We start from the raw sequence: 18,373 nt of genomic DNA, 5'->3' as shown, positions 1-18,373 counted from the left end.
GTGGTCAGTAGATACCAAAATAACTACATGTCTTTTTTTTTTTTTTTTTTAAGATTTAATTTATTTACTGTAGGCAGAGGGAGAAGCAGGCTCCATGCAGGGACCCCGATGTGGGACCCGATCCCAGGACCCCAGGATCATGACCTGAGCCAAAGGCAGATGCTCAACCACTGAGCCACCCAGACGTCCCTTACATGTCTTGATGGTTATATTTCCTCTTTCTAAGATCTAATAACCTACAGATTATTTTATAATAGTGTATATCGTTAGTATATGTTGTATAGAGTAAAGTATAGAATGTATACTATACACATATATAGAATATAGAATGTAGCATATGGTATTGAAGATTTTACTAAACGTTCTTTTACTTCCAGTTCTCTACCGAAGAACCTATTCCAAGACCAAATCCCATTTAAAATCTGAATGTTAGCATTCCTTCATTGCACTGTGGGGTATTCTAGACTACATGCAGCTTTCATGTAGGACCATTGTTTTTCTGATGCTTTGAAGGGTGTAACCTTGAACCTTTTTTACACCGACTCCTACTTTGGCCTAACAGTATATCAGAAAACTAATTTGAAGTCTCATACCATATTCTGTATAATTAAAGTGATTTGGCATATTCTCTCATCAAAACATTTTAGCCAAAGCGCCCAAATATCTTAAGTGGTTAACTCAATTACATGTGGGGAGAATTTTTTTTAAAAAGCCCAAATTTGCCCTTATAAATAAATACTTAAATAATACCCACAGGACCCTAGCAGTTCATCCTGTGGATGACCACACACAGAATAATACCCTGATTGTCACTGGTGTCATACAAGGTCCCAGCAGGAACCAGCACCCTCAGATAGGATCATCGGTGACCCTTTAAGAGAGGAACTATTTACAAATCTGTGGTCAGAACTAAACCAGCAGGATTAGGAAAGCAGGCCTGGGCTAGTAACAGTGGGAATCTGTTTCAACATTCTCTCCCCTTCTTCCTGCACCCCCACAACCTGAAGGGACATACAGAGAGCGCAGTTACCAAAACCTAGAGAGAGCTGCAGCTATAGCTTTGGCAGTACTGGCCCCCAGAGCTGTGAACTTCATAGAGGAAGTAGAGGAAGGCTGAGACAGCCAGTGTGTGGCCTAGCAGGGAAGGAGTAGAGGGGATGATGCCCTGATCTCTTCTCATCCTCCTGCGTCTTGTAATTCTCTCCCATTGGTGGAACTCAGCCAGAAGCCAGAGGATAAAGCAGCCCATTGGATGTAGTCCATAAAAGGTTTGCTTCCAGGGGCACTGACCCAGGGGATAAAGGTGGAGGGAAAATCTGGAGAGGCAAAGAGATGATGCACAGCATTAGTAAATATTCCCTGAAAGCAAACTTACATGTCGTGTTTCTTGGCTTCGCTCACATTTCCTGGAAATACATACTTGGAATGATGATACATAGTGGAATTCCTCGTCTGTCTGGAAAAATGAATTAGAAATTTCTGGTTAAAATGATCAACTCTTCCCTTTTCTGCTTTTCATGCTCCTCCCTTTTCTTTGATAAAACACCTTGAAATCATGATATAGTTAACTGAATTGCATCAATTAAGAATGATTTTACTAGCTAAAAACATTATGCAGTATAAAATTACAAGCATGAGTATTTGTCCTCATATAATCTACTTCTAATTATTTGCACTTTGTTCATTTTACCTGTAAGAGTGGTGAGTGCTAAAATGTTAGGTCAAATATATAGGATAAAATTGTGAAAGGACTCTCATTGTTCCATTTTCTCAGTAGGATACAATATTCTGCAGGAGAATAGATGGAAAGTTCCCAGAAGAGAGGGGAAAAGTCACTCCCTGATCTAAACTGTAATTAGAGGGTAAAATGAAGCCACACACACACAATTTATTAAAGCATATGCAGTGAAACCATAATTAACAGATCCCTCAATAAAATGTGTTACAGCCATCAAAGATGGGTTGATTTGGGTTGACATAAAGGCTTTTATTTTAAAAAGAAATGTCTAAGAAAGTCTCTATCATATGATTGGATTTTGAGCCCAATTTCCTAATACCTCCTTGTTATAATTATTGCTACAATTCTTATTAACCTTCTAAAGAATGATCCTGAAACCCTATATCCATAGACTAGGATGCTGCATTCATCAGACTCCACCTATCAATGCACAGTTGTAACTTATAATAATGCTTCCTTATCTGTGTCTACAATTTCAACCCCCAATAAATAGAGTGTGCAATCCAGATACACTCAAAGAAGCCTCAGAGTAGAAAAAAATACAGATAACACATACACTGGGGTGGTTAGTAACTAGAAGGGACCCGTGGAGAGCTTTCTGGAGTGTGTGCAGGTGATAAAAGGAGGTCTTTTGGGTCTCTGGCCATGTTCTTATGTGAAAATAAAATGGATATGTTCCATTTGTGAAAATTTAGCAGGCTATATAATTGTGGTATCTGAAGTTTTCTTTACATGTATTGTACTTTAATCACAAGTCACATATCTATATGCATGTATATGTTTGTGTGTATGTGCACGTGTGCACATGCATGCACTACTTACTAATCCTGGTACTTTTATCTTTAGCATAGGACATGGCTGTCTGTCCAAATAGTTTTGATTTAGCTCTCTCCTGGTCATAGGAAATGGCAGAGTGAACATCCTAGGAGCGAACACACAGACATTAAGAAAAGAAGATAAATATTAATGAATATTAGGGCTTAATAAACTGGAGCATTTAGATTAATAGTCTTGAAGGCAGATATCAATATTTGAGGCTCTTACTGGTGATTTCATGTCCTCAAGGGCAATTAAGTTATGTAACTTACACTGTTACTAATGCTGAAAAAATTTTAGAAACCTTCCAGCCAGATCAGTTAAACTATTTGCTGCTAAAAGGTGAACTTGACTTATTTGAAATTAGGTTAGCCCAACAAAGCTGAAAGCAGAGGTATTACCATACCGCCTTTTAGGGAAGTTCTTTTAGTTGGGTTGTATTTAACCAGGAATTCCTGGTCATGAGCTAACAAGTTACCACATTCCCAAGTCACTCCATATGATCAAAGTTTGGCTGTAATGCGAAATCACCCACAAAGTAGATTTGGCTGTAAGGAAACATGACATATAAATTGCTGCACAAGTGCAGAAATAGTTTGTGTGATTAGAGCCAATTAAGCCAAAATAATAGAAGGTTGTTAGAGCTGGAGGAAACATCAGATATCATCTGACACGATCCCCACACTTTGCAATGAAGGAAATTCAGGCTCAGAGAATTAAATTTATTTCCCAAACATGCATAGCTACGGTATGGCTGATTTGCAGCTGGACCTGACGTGTCCTCATTTGCTGATCTGGCTGCCTTCACTCAGCCTCGTTGTTCAGAGCGGAGGTGTGGGGTCAAGAGGACTTGGGTTTGAATTGGTATAGGTCTTGGATTTGCTATTTGGGTGTGACCCTGACCCCCAGTTATAGGTCCTGTCCTGTGAAAAAGTACAACCTGGGTGTTAGCTCACAGTTAAGATGGCACATGGCAAATAGCCTGAGAAAGTAACTCCCCAAAATAGAAGAGAGGCAGGAGAAGAAGTGGAAGGCTCATTAACCTATCTCCATAGGAAGGAGACCTTCCCAAGGTTTTGGCCTTCTCAGCCTCTGGGCCTGAATGCCCGGTGGAATTGTGCTTTGCTTCTTCTATAGAAGTGCCCTTCACCCTTGGGTTCTGCAGGGATGATTGGTATGGTATTTGGATGTTATCCCTTCACTTAATGGCAAGTCTATATACATGCTGAGCATAGTTTGAACTCCTAAGTGTCAGTGAATACTGGAGTCTAATTGTGGGCTTTCCTTAATGCTATTTACACCTAACTGTGTGCAGTAGACACCTGCCATCTAATGGACACAGTGTTGGACTCACCTCAAAGAGCTGCTATGAGAATGAAAAGAGACAATGTGTAAAAGTGAGTAATAGGACGGTTGGCACACACTAGCCACTAACAAAAGTTGTGTACAACTACCATTATTTAGCTACAACACAACAGTGGATTTGACACTGATGTTGTCCAAGAACCATGGCCATTTTTTATTTATATCAAAAATCAATATTGAGGGCAGCCCGGGTGGCTCAGTGGTTTAGCGCCACCTTCAGCCCAGGGCGTGATCCTGGAGACCAAGGATCAAGTCCCATGTTGGGCTCCCTGCGTGTGTCTGTCTGTCTCTCTCTGTGTCTCTCATGAATAAATAAAATCTTTTTAAAAATCAATATTGATTTATATCTATAAAGATTTCTCTTTATAGAGTATGTTACTTAAAAATAATGGTTTTGGTGAAAGCACTAGACAACAGAAAAAAGTTGATAAATTACTTATTATTTAGGAATTGAATCTAATTTGGATTCTCTTGTTTCTTTTTTTTTTTTTTTAAAGATTTTATTTATTTACTCATGAGAGACAGAAAGAGAGAGGCAGAGACACAGGGAGAGGGAGAAGCAGGCTCCACGCAGGGAGCCTGACAGACCCGATCCCGGGTCTCCAGGATCACCACCTGGACTGAAGGGGGCACAAAACTGCTGAGCCACCCGGGCTGCCTGGATTCTCTTTGTTTCTTAAAGAGATGAATAATGTAGTTGAATCTTTTCCAAGCCTGATCTGTAGGTTGGAAAACCTAAGATCTGGGGCACCTGGGTGGCTCAGTGCCTGAGTGTCTGCCTTTAGCTCAGGTCATGATCCCAGGGTGCTGGGATTGAGTCCCACATTGGGCTCTCCTAGGAAGCCTGCTTCTCCTTCTGTCTATGTCTCTGCCTCTCTCTGTGTCTCTCAGGAATAAATAAAATCTTAAAAGAAAACCTAAGATCTATCTCCTGCTCCATTACTTAATAAAAAGTGTCAATGAGCAAATTATCAGATCCACTTGGAGCCTCAGTTTCCTCATTTTTAAAATGAGGTTACTACTATTACTACCTCCTCACTGGGTGGTTGTGGAGCTCAGGAGAGAGAAAGTGTACAAAGATGAACTCCAAAGAGTATAAAGCTTAAGGCGATTATGTTTACCTCTTTTTCAGCTTTCATCTTGCTGCTACAAAAGGGCATGTGGAATGCCTCAGGGTCATGGTGACACATGGCGTGGATGTGACTGCCCAAGATACTGCCGGTATGTGGTCTTTATCTCAAGTCAAGAGGTCAACACAAGAGTAGGTATCACAAAGGGGAGACATACTCACTGTGGAAAATTTCCCATCTACAGATACGCCAAAAGAAGAACCTAGAATCACCTCTAATGACTAGGCTCAGACATGGTTTTATCACTTGTGCCTTTACCAGTGTTTTCACCTTGTATGTGGTCAATTAGAAACTGTATGTTTCTTATTGCCCATTTTAAAATGTTATTGTCTAGGACTGTATGTGTGGACCGAGCAATGTTGCTTAATTTTTGTTTTTACAAATCATAGTATGAAGTGATGAAATGCAGTGAGTTGCTTTGTCAGCTAGCTGAGACGTGCTCCATAGACAGAAGCCTTGATCTTCATCTGGACCAGCTGCCCATGGTTCCTACCCTTTATTGTGCATCAGTGCATCTGAGTCACTTGGGAACCTGGGGGAGGGCAGGGAGGCAGAGGGAACCGGGAGAGAGGGCAATGGAAGGAAAAGAGTGAACGTTATACACACATACAACCCACACATATATACCCACGATCTGTCTTCTGAGATTGAGATTCCATTATCTGCAGGTTGCCAGCCACCTGGTATTTTTTTATAAAGCTCCCCAGGTGATTCTAATGTGAAGCCAGTGTTGCTAAATGATGAACAAGGCAAATGGAGAGAGAAGAAAGTGTAGTTATATCTCTTAGGAACATTGTTCTACAGGAAGGAGCCCCTGGGGTCTCCAGCCTCGGGCTCTGCTCCTGCTGGCCAGACCAAAGCAACTACTGATGGCTTTTCATTTCTCTTTTGTACTGAAAAACCTATGCCTTCTAATGGCTTTTGTTCGTTTTTACTGGAATATGAAATCAGTCTATGTCCATAGACTATCTAGGCTTTGTGGCCACCTCAGAGTAGTCATCGTGGGGGCGGGGGGCAGGTCAGTTAGGTATTATGAGAATGCTCTTATTACTCAAAAAATGATAGGAAGACTTTGTTTCAGAGTTATTTTCAAAAAGTCTGTGGGCATTTTTTTTAATCTCAGTATTAGGGGGATCTTTATCCTTTGAGAATAGATTTGTTTTTTAGGACAGGCTAAAAGCCACTTGAAGTCAAGTCAGGTAAGTGAGGTATCAAACTGGTAAAAACCATTTTTGGTCAAAAATAGGGAATGATTGAAGTAACAGAATGCTTTTCCTGAGCGGCACCATAGAAAGCTCCAAAAAAAATACTTTGAGAAATGTCAATACCAGTGGAAGAATGAATGGTTTCCTGAAGTGACCACCTTAAGGGAAATAATTTATGTTGCACTGATTAAGCTCATCCAAGACCTAGTTGTTTTGTTTGTTTTTAAAGTTTACTGTTATTACCTTACAAGTCATACCACCTATATGCAAGGGCAGGACGATTGGCTAAAGTACCCCTGATGAGAAGTGTGTCATCTAAGTAGATGGAGTTTTCTAAGAAATCCTAAGCTAAAGGAATTAGTTTAGAGTGAATAAATTAGAGCTATAATACAGATTTATTTCATTGCCTTTGCTTTTTTTTTTAAGATTTTACTTATTCATGAGACAGTCAAAGAGAGTCAGAGACATAGAGGGAGAAGCAGGTTCCCTGTAGGGAGCCCAATGCGGGACTCCATCCTTGGATCAGGATCATACCCTGAGCCGAAGGCAGATGCTCAGCCGCTGAGCCACCCAGGCATCTCTATTTCATTGCCTTTAATGTTAAGAAATAGATTAGTCTGGGGTGCGCTGGTGGTAGAGTCAGCTAAGCGTACAGATCTTGGTTTCAGCTCAGGTTGTGACCTCAGGATTGTGAGATCAAGCCCCATATTGGGCTCTACACTCAGTACAGAGTCTGCTTAAGATTCTCCTCCTCCCTCTGTACACAACCCCCCCCCCCCCACTGTCGCACCTGCACTCACTCACTCTCAAATAAATAAACAAATCTTTAAAATAATAAGTAGATTAGTCAGGAGTCCAGTTATCTCTATCATAACCAAACATTTCTTCCCCTCTTTTTATTGTAGGGAAAACTATTTCCCTCATGCTCATTGTAGAAAATGAGTGAAATACAGAAAACTATAAAGAAGTTAACCAGTGCTTCTGCTCTTTTTTTTTTTTTTAAAGATTTTATTTATTTATTTTTTGGGATCCCTGGGTGGCGCAGCAGTTTGGCGCCTGCCTTTGGCCCAGGGCGCGATCCTGGAGACCCGGGATCGAATCCCACATCAGGCTCCCAGTGCATGGAGCCTGCTTCTCCCTCTGCCTGTGTCTCTGCCTCTCTCTCTCTCTCTGTGTGTGACTATCATAAATAAATAAAAATTTAAAAAATATATTTAAAAAAAAAAGATTTTATTTATTTATTTTAGAGAGAGTGCAAGCACAGGGAGGGGCAGAGGGAGAGGGAGAGAATCCTCAAACAGATTTCCTTACTGAGTGTGGAGCCCACTATGGGACTCAGTCCCAGGACCCTGAAATCAGGACCTGAGTTGAAACCAAGAGCCAGGTGCTTAACCAACTGAGCCACCCAGGTGCCCCTACCAGTGCCTCTACTCTTAACAAGAAGAGGAAAGTTTTACTATTTTGCTCTAGTTCCTGCCAAACTTTTCCTGGCACATTTTTACATAATTGAATTCACATTATATAATAAACTTTACATGCTGCTTTTTTAAAAAAAAACATTCCACCAGTATTGTTTCCAACACTTATAACTCTTAAGATTTTTGTGCCATATAGCACATTGGGTAGTCTGTATTTCCTATCAGAGCCTAATTCAGTTTTTAAGAGTCTGATGAAGTGTGGGACCTTGAGACCTGTACACCCCAGTGTAGCACCCACTGCCTGGCCGACTGAGATGACACTGTGGCACCCAGTGTAGCACCCACTGCCTGGCCGACTGAGATGACACTGTGCTCCAAAAAGCAGCACAGAGGGATCACTGCAGACTCATCCTGGCTGCTTCTCTGTGCCAGCCAATGGGAACTGCCCGGTCTGTTTTTGTTTTGTTTTGTTTTGTTTTAAACCCTGATTGAAATTGGTGGACTCCACAGCACTTGGGCCCAGAACATTGTCCAAACATTCGATAAGGTAGAAATGTCTCAGAGCTGCCAGTCACTTCCCCCTCCCCTAACATTGTTAGGAGTGAGGGTGGCGCATCAGTCTTTGGGCCTGTTGTTTTACTTTTGCCTGAATGAGGCACTGACTTCTTGTGATTTCTTGAAAGCATACAGACAGAATGTAGGAACAAAAGAAGGAAAAAGTCTCAAGGAAAGCGTGCATGGAAATGAAATGTTGGTTCTGTTATCTAGAATAACACTTCTCAACCTTTGTTCACAGCAAACAAGGTAAACATGATGGCTCTTACTGCCCGGGTCTGTGTTCTTCCTGTTGCTGTATCACCAACCCCCATCTTTCTTTCTCAAGAAGACACAGCACAACCCATTAGTCACCATGCCTCGGTGACTATCATTAGTCCCAAACACCTTTTATGGTGATTCAGGGATGGATTAAATGGCTCAGCTTTTAGAGGTATTGTCTTTTTAGTGAACCTACTTAAATATAGCCACATTATTACCTAGAAATGGCCATCTTCAATCGAAACACCCACTGAGAACTGGTACAGAAATCTGTTACCATAAATCATACTGCCCTGTAGCATGTCTAGGAAAAAACTTGCTTTCAAAATAGACTACACTGGCCCTTTTTATTAGTTTTACCCATCAAGACTATAGGATGGTCAAACTGGTATAATTTCCTACTTTTTAAGCTGGTGACTAGATATAAAAAGGAGTTTTAAGAAGCAAAGGGTTTTTAGCATCTATTTTTTTTTTTTTTTTAACAATTGTCTTTCCACATTAAATGTTTGGAAGTCTGACCAGAGAATTTTTATGGATGCTCTGCAAGCGATCTTGTGAGCAAAGCACTGTCAGAAGCATAAGGCCTCAAAAAAAAAAAAAAAAAAAAAAAAAAGAAGCATAAGGCCTCGAGTATGGTTCCAATATAACAGCAATCACATCATTTTAGGTGATTGGCCTTTGAGGTTTCACTGAGATGGTCAATATGGGCACCTCAGTGCCCAGGGTACCATGAGGGCTCCCTGTGTTTGGCTCCTAGATGATCATGATTATTGCTACTTCACCCTTATCACCTTTATTATCTTTTACACATGAGGCTTTTGAAAAGGATTGATTGATTGATTTATAATAGCCAAGCCAGCTCTCATTGTACAATTCAGAAAAAGAAAACCCAAAGACTGGTTGAAACTTACGACTTACAGTTTTGGTTTTGGGGGTTGCCCCCTATTCCTTACTTGCTTGTTTGCTAGTTACCGCCACACAGGTATGTAGTGGTCACGTGAGCAAGTCAACTCCTAAGCTCACTGCACCAGCTTGGAACTAGACCTCCATTATTTTTCTAGCATCTTTTATTTTGTTTGCTCTTGTTCTTCAGTGATGTCAGGATTGGCATTTCTGTCTGTTTCTTTATTTTTTTTTCGAGATTTTATTTATTTATTCATGAGAGACACACAAAGAGGCAGAGACACAGGCAGAGGGAGAAGCAGGCTCCATGCAGGGATCCTGATGTGGGACTCGATTCCGGGACTCCGGGATGACGCCCTTAGCCGAAGGCAAACACTCAACCACTGAGCCACCCAGGCGTCGCTCTGTCTGTTTCTTTAGAAAAAACTTTTCCCAGATAAATAGTAATGTTGACTCCTAGAGTTTTTTTGAGGGTGGGGAGAGGTGGTGCTTGCATATTTAGCACCCTGGATTATGAGATGGGATTGAACAGAAGCATGAACAGGAGATTGAAGACCAAAGAATCTTGTTTGTTATCAGTGCTTCTCTGAAGCATTAGCTTTCAGACATCCTTTCTTAGTGAGCATGTACATCTGATGCAGTGTGACAGGATATGGAAGTAAGAGTGGCTTAAACAAATAGAATTTTCTCTCTTTCAGTTGAAAGTCTCAGTTGGTATGGCAGCTTGTCTCCACCCCGTGAGGGATTCAGACCCCTGTTGCTCTATCATCCGGGGTGTTGCTGTGGTCCTAGTAGCCCAAGATGTCTTTCCCTGACACTGCATCCCCACAGCAGCAAGGGACAGGGCAAGCACAGCCCATGAATGACACACAGTTAGATCTCACTGGACAAGGTGTTATCTGTGGCCACACTTGGCTTTATGGGAAGCTGGGAGTTCTGGGCAGCAATTTGTCCACTGAAAAATATCTAAGGTTTTGTTACACAATGAGGTAGAGACAGAGATTGGATGATAATGTGTACTCTGTATCTTATACCCATATCTTAAATTTTCTCTGATCCCTTTGCACACTTAACCTTCAAAATAAAACATCTGTTCTCCTAGAAGAAGGGAAACTTAAGAGAGTGAGAATTGAGTGAGGTATGGAGACATCAGAATGCATAGTTCTCAGAAGGCAGGATGCTTGAGAACCCTTACTTTTCTGTGGGGTTTCCAAAGGCTGGTTTAGTTTTTGTTTTATTTTTTTAAAATTAATTAAAATTTTTTTTTTTTTAGTTTTTGTTTTAATTTCCAGGTGGACTTCATGCCATTATGCCCCCTAATCCCACTCAAATTTGGTACCATGTAAAGACACAAAAGGTAATATTCACCTTAAAACTCAGGCATGTTAGAGAATGGGTCATTTAAACTGTAACTGCAAAGTATAGCCAATAAAGTGTATTTCATATTTTCACTTGGAATAAAGAAAAACAACAATTGTATGATTTGTGAAACTTTACCTGCTATTGCCTTGTGTACGTACCAGTCAGAGGGTCGACCATATACAACCATTGGCATAACCTGGCCGTGAAATACTTCACATGCAAACTCTTTTAATTCTGTATAGAACACTATACAAATCTACACTGGGGAGATTAAGGGGTAATTCCATGACTAATAGTAAAAATAGTGGTTATAAATACGTTTTTCATACTCAGATCCTCAGATACTGGGGATATAACAAAGTCAACAGCCCTGTGCTTTAGTGATGAAAATTTGATGACAAGATGAGGATTACTAAGAATAATGATGTTTGAATATATTTAAAATTGTAAATAAGAACCAAACTTATACTTTTATTGTTTAAATATAATCAGCATTCTGAAACTGATTTCTAAGAAAATATTTTATTTATTTATTTTTAAAGATTTATTTATTTATTTATTCATGAGAGACACAGAGAGAGAGAGGCAGAGACACAGGCAGAGGGAGAAGCAGGCTCCATGCAGGGAGCCTGATGTGGGACTCAATCCCAGGATTCCAGGATCACGCACTGGGCCAAGGCAAGCTCTAAACTGCTGAGCCACCCAGGGATCCCTCTAAGAATATATTTTAAATCTTACCTAGCTGAATATTCTCTTTATTTTTCTAAATGTTTCTGTATTATCTAAAACTGTGAATTTTCAGACTTTGGCCTTTGGTATTTCTTAGCCCTATCTGTATCTTCTGACTTCATTAGTTTCATCATTTTTCACACATACTTGAAGAGTACATCAACAATTTTGCTATTAGTTAATTCTTCTCCATTTTCTCCAGTGATCTTAAAAGAATTGAATAAATGGTTATTGTCTGAGGTAGTTGGGGAGAAGGTGTTCCAAGGCAAGAATGGCTGGGCCATCCTTTTTACTTTTTTTTTTTTTTTAAGTCATCTCTCCATCCAGCGTGGGACTTGAAACTCATGACCCCAAGATCAAGAGTTGCCCGCTCTACCGACTGAGCTAGCCAGGTGCCCCTGGGCCATCCTTTTTTAGACTACCTTTCATTAATAGGATTTTTATACTAACTGTAATATCCCACAGCTCTATAAATAATACTGGTCTTTTTACTTACAAAGTTCTGCTGGAATGCACTTGAATTAAGGTTGCCATGTTATTCACTTTTGGGAAATTGTTTCCTGATATTCCAGATGGATCTGCAGCAAATGGGGGCCAGACTTATACACTGTCTCATTACACCGGGATTCTGACATTAATATAATGTATTTTCTCCAGCAGATTTTACATTTGGGAAGAGAATTTTGTTTTAACCTTAGCAGTGAGAGACATCTCGCTTCAGTGTAATGTCCAGGGAATGATGTATTATTTGGACTTTGAGACTATTTTAATTGAAAATACCGTTGTGCTCCCGGTTTAGGAAAACGTAGCACAGGGCCAAGGAATAAAAGAATTGTGTTTCTTTAGAAGCACAGCACTTACTTCCAGGTATGACTAGAACACTTGGAGTGAAATGAAGCTTTGTTGTTTATTTTACGCTGAGTTGTTTAAACCTCCCTACCATCTTGACTCTGGAGAATTGTGTCTTTTTCCAATGGGTGCTCTTTATGTAGAACAGCTTAGATGGTCCATGACATAGACAAAAGTTAATGCACTGCATGCATGACATAAACAGTCTTCTACTTACAATCAGGATGGCTTCCAAAAGTTCATCTGTAAGGCATTTGTTTAAAATTCAGAATGTGTTTGTCCTTAGAAACACGGGTACAGATGGTTGGGGGCCAGGCCAGCCACAGTATTTAATGTGTGCTGTAACGGAACTCCTACTACGATGGCAGTATACATCCTGGCAGGTGGGGGCCTCATGCAGTAAAAGGAGGAAGAGGAGGAGAAGATGTTTGTCTTCCTACTTCCAAGGGTGTCAGTTCCTTCCTCATCCTCATCTGTTTGGGAGGGGTTGGAGGGATTCCTGCCTCTCAGCATTCTGCTCCACCTAAACAACCCCTCCTCAGGCATGCCCTTAAAATCTTGCAGTACAGCTGGTCTCAGAAAAGAATCTTATCTTCTGACCTCACATGTGCTTTTGTGCAGCTCACTGGCATCCTAAAACCCTCTAATTTTTAAATCTGTATTTTCCTAGCAGTGTGATTCTCTAATAATTAAAGATTTCCAGTCAGGGGTTGCCTGGGTGGCTCAGTTGGTTAAGCAACTGCCTTTGGCTCAGGTCATGATCTCCAGGGGCTGGTATGGAACCATGCTCCGGGCTCCCTGCTCAGCGGGGAGTCTGCTTCTCCCTCTCCCTCCACCCCTCCCCACCACTAGTATGCACACTCTCTCAAATAAATAAAATCTTTAAAAAAAAAAAAAAGATTTCCAGTCAGTGTTACAGAGTGAAGACTATTTCAAAAAGGAGAAATGATATTTGGAGACTGGACCACCATGTAAAAGAAATTGTTTTCTGTAAGCCAGTTGTTCTCACTGGGGGTGATTTTGCCCCCAACAGATATCTGGCAATGTCTGGAGACATTTCTGATCGTCACAAATGGACATATAATGGGTGGAGGCCAGAGGTACTGCTTAACACCCTAAAATGCATAGGACAACCCCCCCCCTCCCCTCAACACACACAGCTTAAAATATCAATAGCGCTGAGGCAGAGAAACCATGCTTGAAGCATGTCCCAAAGTATGGGTTGTTTACAGATGTTACATTGGATATATCTTGGCCAAAAAGTTTGGGAAATGGAGGATTTGAGAGTTTATTATGTGTGCTGGGTTGGCTAGCAGTGGTAACTTTGGTTTCTTCCCCCCAACGTTCTCCTCAGACATTTGGGACGAGCATACTCTTTCAATTCAAATTAACGGATGTGTATTAAGAACCTACCATGTGTCATCAGTGCTGAACTAGAGACACAGCAGGGCACGAAGCAGAACTTCCTGTCCTCCATGAGCTCGTATTCTAGTGAGGAGAGAAAAATAATGCACACCATAAATGTGTGTGTGTGTGTGTGTGTGTGTGTGTGTGTGTGTAGAGGGGAGGGAAGGGGGTGCGAGAAGTGCTCAGAGCTAGGAAGAGCAGTAATGAAGCAGGGAGTCATGATTAAAAGGTTGGCGGAGGAATGGGAATTTTAAAAGGAGAGGTCAGGGAAGACCTCATTCAGAAGCACCCTGTCAGCAGCATCTGAGGTGAGAGTAAGGCAGGTGGTGATCCTGGAGGAAGAGTCCAGGCTCAGGGCAGAGCAGCTGTGAAGGGGCTCAGGAAGGAGCCTGCCCTCTGCCCGGAGGCTGGCCCCAAGCCCCTCTTCCACAGAAATTCCCTAGGCCCAGTGGACAGTGGAGAGAGTTGGGTATGGCACGAGGATTTCCTAAAGCTGACCCTTGAGACAGCAGAGTGCTTCATATTGGAGTCATGTTCTTTGAAGGGAACGTGAAGAAATACTCCTTTGATAGCGTATCACTGTTTTTACAAGTCTTTTCCTTCTTCCACGTAAGGATTTTGAAAACTCCAAGTAATTTCTGTGCAGGGACTGGAAGACATTTGGAGGAGAGGGAAATAAAAGGTCAAAAATAGGGATTTAAGTGTGTGGGTGTTTAGAATGTTCTCGGCTGGCATACAGGCGGCCTCTCTTGGGTTCCTAGGCCTGTGGTAGTTGTAGCCCAGTGTGGCTGATGTGGACGCGGGACATTTGGCATACATGCTGACAGCTGAAAGCAGAGCTGAGCTGCATATGGTGAGTCGCCCGCAAGCTTCTAGCCCAGAGTTTAATGGCACCCCAAGAGAACGACACCTGAAGTAGACCCTGAATATTATCCCATGGGCAGGATGCTCTTGTCAGTGAACTTTACAGATAAGAGGCTGAGGCCGTACCCTCGAGAGTAACAATTCCGTCTTTGTTGAAGAAGTTTATTTCCTCATAGTTGCCCTCGTTGCAGAGATAAGAAAGGGATTTAAAATGTGTGGACTTTCTTTCAAAAAAAAATTTTTTTTTGATCCATTTAGGACACAGTGCTTTGCACCTGGCAGCCAAGAACAGCCACCACGAATGCATCAGGAAGCTCCTTCAGGTAAAATGGAACCACTTATAGTTCTAACTTCTTAAAATTATGTCATTTTTTAAATTTAAAAGTAACTTTATCTGTGAAAGAACCAACACACACACACCTTTAAATACCATCCCAAGAATCCGTGTTTCCTAAGAGGCGTCATTATTTAAATGACAAGCAAGGAAAAGATGATTTTCCTAGCAATTACCCTGGTAGAGAAGAGGCTCCTGATGGGAGTTTGGAGGGGCTTCCTGGGATCCAGCCTTTCTCTCTCCTTCATTCAGCTCCTTATTTTCTTTTCTGAAAGACCAGTATCCTTCACACCATCAACTTAAAACCCTTTCTCCGTGCTATTGGAGATCCTTGCAATGCAGCATCTGCGTTTTCCTAGTGTTCTCTGTTTCGGTCCTTGGTAGAAAGCAGCTCTTTGTGAGAAACAAAATTTCAACTGTTATCTCCTCCTATGTAACTTTTATTTTTTATTTATTTATTTTTTAAGATTTTATTTATTTATTCATGATAGAGAGAGAGAGAGAGGCAGAGACACAGGCAGAGGGAGAAGCAGGCTCCATGCTGGGAGCCCGACGTGGGACTCGATCCCGGGACTCCAGGATTGCACCCTGGGCCAAAGGCAGGCGCTAAACCACTGAGCCACCCAGGGATCCCCCTGTGTAACTTTTAATGAGCTTTTCGTTCTTAGTTTTGGCTAAGTTCTCGGTTTTATTCTTCTTCATCATTCTAAGCCAGCTCCCTGCTTTGCTAACCTTGCCCGTTTATAATGATCGCTTAGGGGGCACGACATCTGTAAATCTTTGAAGATGAATATTTAATGAACTCCCAATAGCAGTCCATACTGTAACATCCAGCTCTTGTCAGTCAAAATGCAAGCTGGTGGTTTTCAGGAAGGCACAGGGCAGTACGATCTGGGCTCGGAGCACTGTCTGTTCTGTTGCGCTGTCGTCTCGGCCTTCACGAGCACCCTGTGGGACCCGGCAGCTTGCTTTCATTTGGCTTTGCAAGTCTAATGCAGAAATGTGGTCACATTCTTCCACTTGTCGTGCTCTGTTGATCACACAGCTTCTTGTCTTGCATTACATGATGCAAGCCACCACCAATGCCAGGAATGCATAACCTTAACAGGTCTTTGAAGTGAAATTCAAGAAAACTAGATCAACGTCTGTGATTATTGTTGTTATTATTTTTTTAAATTATGAGGCATCTCTCTGAAAACAGTGAAAATAGAACTTACCTGCCTTCTCTGTGACCCGGCACTCTGGATGAATGACGAATCACTGACTTGCCTAAGTGCCCTGCCTCCATACCTTTGGTTGTCCCTTAATTTTTTTTTAACTTATTTACATTTTAAATCTCCATTCCCATTCTGGCTTGGCTATCCAGACTTTGCATCTGGCTCTGATTTTCAGGAAGAATGAACTTGACAAGCTGGAAATCCTCATGGGCAGGGACCAGATATTCTAGCCTCTAATGTAATTTTATATCTGGTTATGCAAATGGATTGGTTTTTCTCTGGAATCTTTGAAGCCTTTAAACACTTCCTTGTGCTATTCTAAAATTAGGCCAAAGCATGGTAAGTCGTAACTTGATCTCCATTCTTCTTACCACTGAAGGGCGGACAGACATTTCACTCTAATGTTGCCTGTTCTTGCCTCTGACTTGTAGACTTGCTGTTCTTCTTTCTGAATAGTTTTTCAAATCAGAAGCTTTGGTGTCCTACTAATGGGTTGTTTTCCTTGGATCCTGGGCCTCTCTGGCCAATTCTCCACTTCTGTCTCGGCATCCCCTGCCCTATGTGATGGGACTCTAGTGATCTCCATCCCCAATCCTGATGGAGCTGATCATCTTGTAAACAAATCCCCAATGCACATTACAGATTGCACAACATCATGAAGAAAACTGACAGAGTGCTGAGAGAGAGGAATGTGGGGTAGAGGTTTAGGGAAGGCCTCATGGAGGAGGTGATATTTAAACTGAAAACGATGGAAAGAGCCAAGGGAGAGCATCTCAAGGAGACAAAGAGCAAATTCAGAGGGCCTCGGGGAGGAAAAGCTCTAGTCAGGGACGAAAGAAAGCCTGGGGTTAAATGAGAGAGGAGAAAGAAGGACACGGGGTGCCAGCCTGTGTGTTAGGACAGGCGGATTGTAACTCATCTACACACGGTGTGGAACTGTGGAGGCCTTTTGAGGAAGGACTGATGCTCACAGTTTTAAAAGATCACTTTAGTCATATAGAGAATCAGGGCAACAGCAGAGCTGTGGAGACCCCCAGGAGGCGGCCACAGCTTGTCCGAGTGAGAAGGTGCTGGCTCAGCCAAGGTGGTGCCCATGGGAAAGAGAGTAGAGCCGGTGTATTTAGGACACAGAATTGACAGGACGAGGTGGTGGTAGCTGGGGGAAAAGGAGGAGGAGAAGAAATCAGAGATGATGGTCTCTGGCTCGTTGACTAGTTAGGTGGTGGTGCTGTTAACAAAGATAGGGAAGTGTCAGGGAGAGGAAACCAGAAGTTTAGGCTGGGCTGCGTTTGAGGTGCTTTCATCTGAGTGGGCATGTGAAATAGGCAGTGGGTTATCAAGCCTGGCAATCCGAGATGATGTCTGCTGTGTACAGATAAGAACCAAGGCTCTAGCCCAGCACGTCTGGGTTTGAATCCTGGCTCTGCCACTTCCTGTGACATGAGCAAATTATTAACTTCACCATGTCCAGTTTCCTCAAATGAAGATGGGAGTGATAATAGTATCTACCTAGATAATATTATCTAGTGATAATTGTTAGGAGTCTTAAAACAATTCTTTGAAGGGTGCCTGGCGCGTGATAGCTACTATGCAGTATTGTGGTGGTTATTGGTAAGCTACACGTTCGAGTCATTAGCCATAGGTGGTATATCTCAAGCTCTGAGTGTGGATGAGATTACCAAGGAAGAGAGCACCAGGGAACCCCAAGGTCATGTTTGGCTAATGGAGGGGAGTGGCCGGAGCAGGGGTGGGAAAACCAGGCTAGTGTGCGCTCTGGGAGCTGAGAGGAAGCAACGTTTGGAGAAGGGGATAGACTGTGGTAAGAGGAACACACAGATGTTTGTTGTCACAGGAAACATGAAGGTTGTTGGTGACTTTGACCAGAGCCATCTCTGTGGAGTCTGGAGGACAACACGCAACTGCACTGGCTTTGGAAGTGAATGGGAAGCGAGGAAGCTTTGATTGCATGTGGGCAGTTCTTGACAGAGGTTGCTTTTGTGAAGAGGGCTAGAGAAATAGAGCAGCAAATGAGGGGAAAGATGGGAGCAAGATGAGACCTCCTAGAATTTGTTAGCTGGTGGGGATGATCTGCTGGTGATGGAATGCTAGTGTGAGAGAGAGGACAGAGTGGCCAAAGCAACAAAGAGGTGACCTTTTGCCTGGGTCACAATTACTTGGAAGCGAGTCCCCTCCCCGCAAGAGCCTGTGGGCCCTGGAGCG

The 18,373-nt window shown here is 42.2% G+C and overlaps 1 protein-coding gene across 10 annotated transcripts in view; it reads left to right on the top strand.

Annotated features, from left to right (window-relative positions):
- RAI14 (retinoic acid induced 14) overlaps nt 1–18,373 on the top strand; it is a 137,862-nt gene that overhangs the window by 99,725 nt on the left and 19,764 nt on the right. For all 10 annotated transcript variants that reach the window (XM_038535376.1, XM_038535377.1, XM_038535382.1 and 7 more), the window contains 2 exons: nt 5,052–5,140; nt 14,861–14,925. In XM_038535376.1, the coding sequence (XP_038391304.1) occupies nt 5,052–5,140; nt 14,861–14,925 (154 nt within the window). The remainder of the gene's footprint in view (nt 1–5,051; nt 5,141–14,860; nt 14,926–18,373) is intronic.

This window comes from Canis lupus, chromosome 4 (genome assembly GCF_011100685.1).
Source record: "Canis lupus familiaris isolate Mischka breed German Shepherd chromosome 4, alternate assembly UU_Cfam_GSD_1.0, whole genome shotgun sequence".
Lineage (NCBI taxonomy): Eukaryota > Metazoa > Chordata > Mammalia > Carnivora > Canidae > Canis > Canis lupus.
The sequence above is the reverse complement of the archived record's forward strand: the minus strand, read 5'-3'. Positions and strand labels throughout refer to the sequence as shown.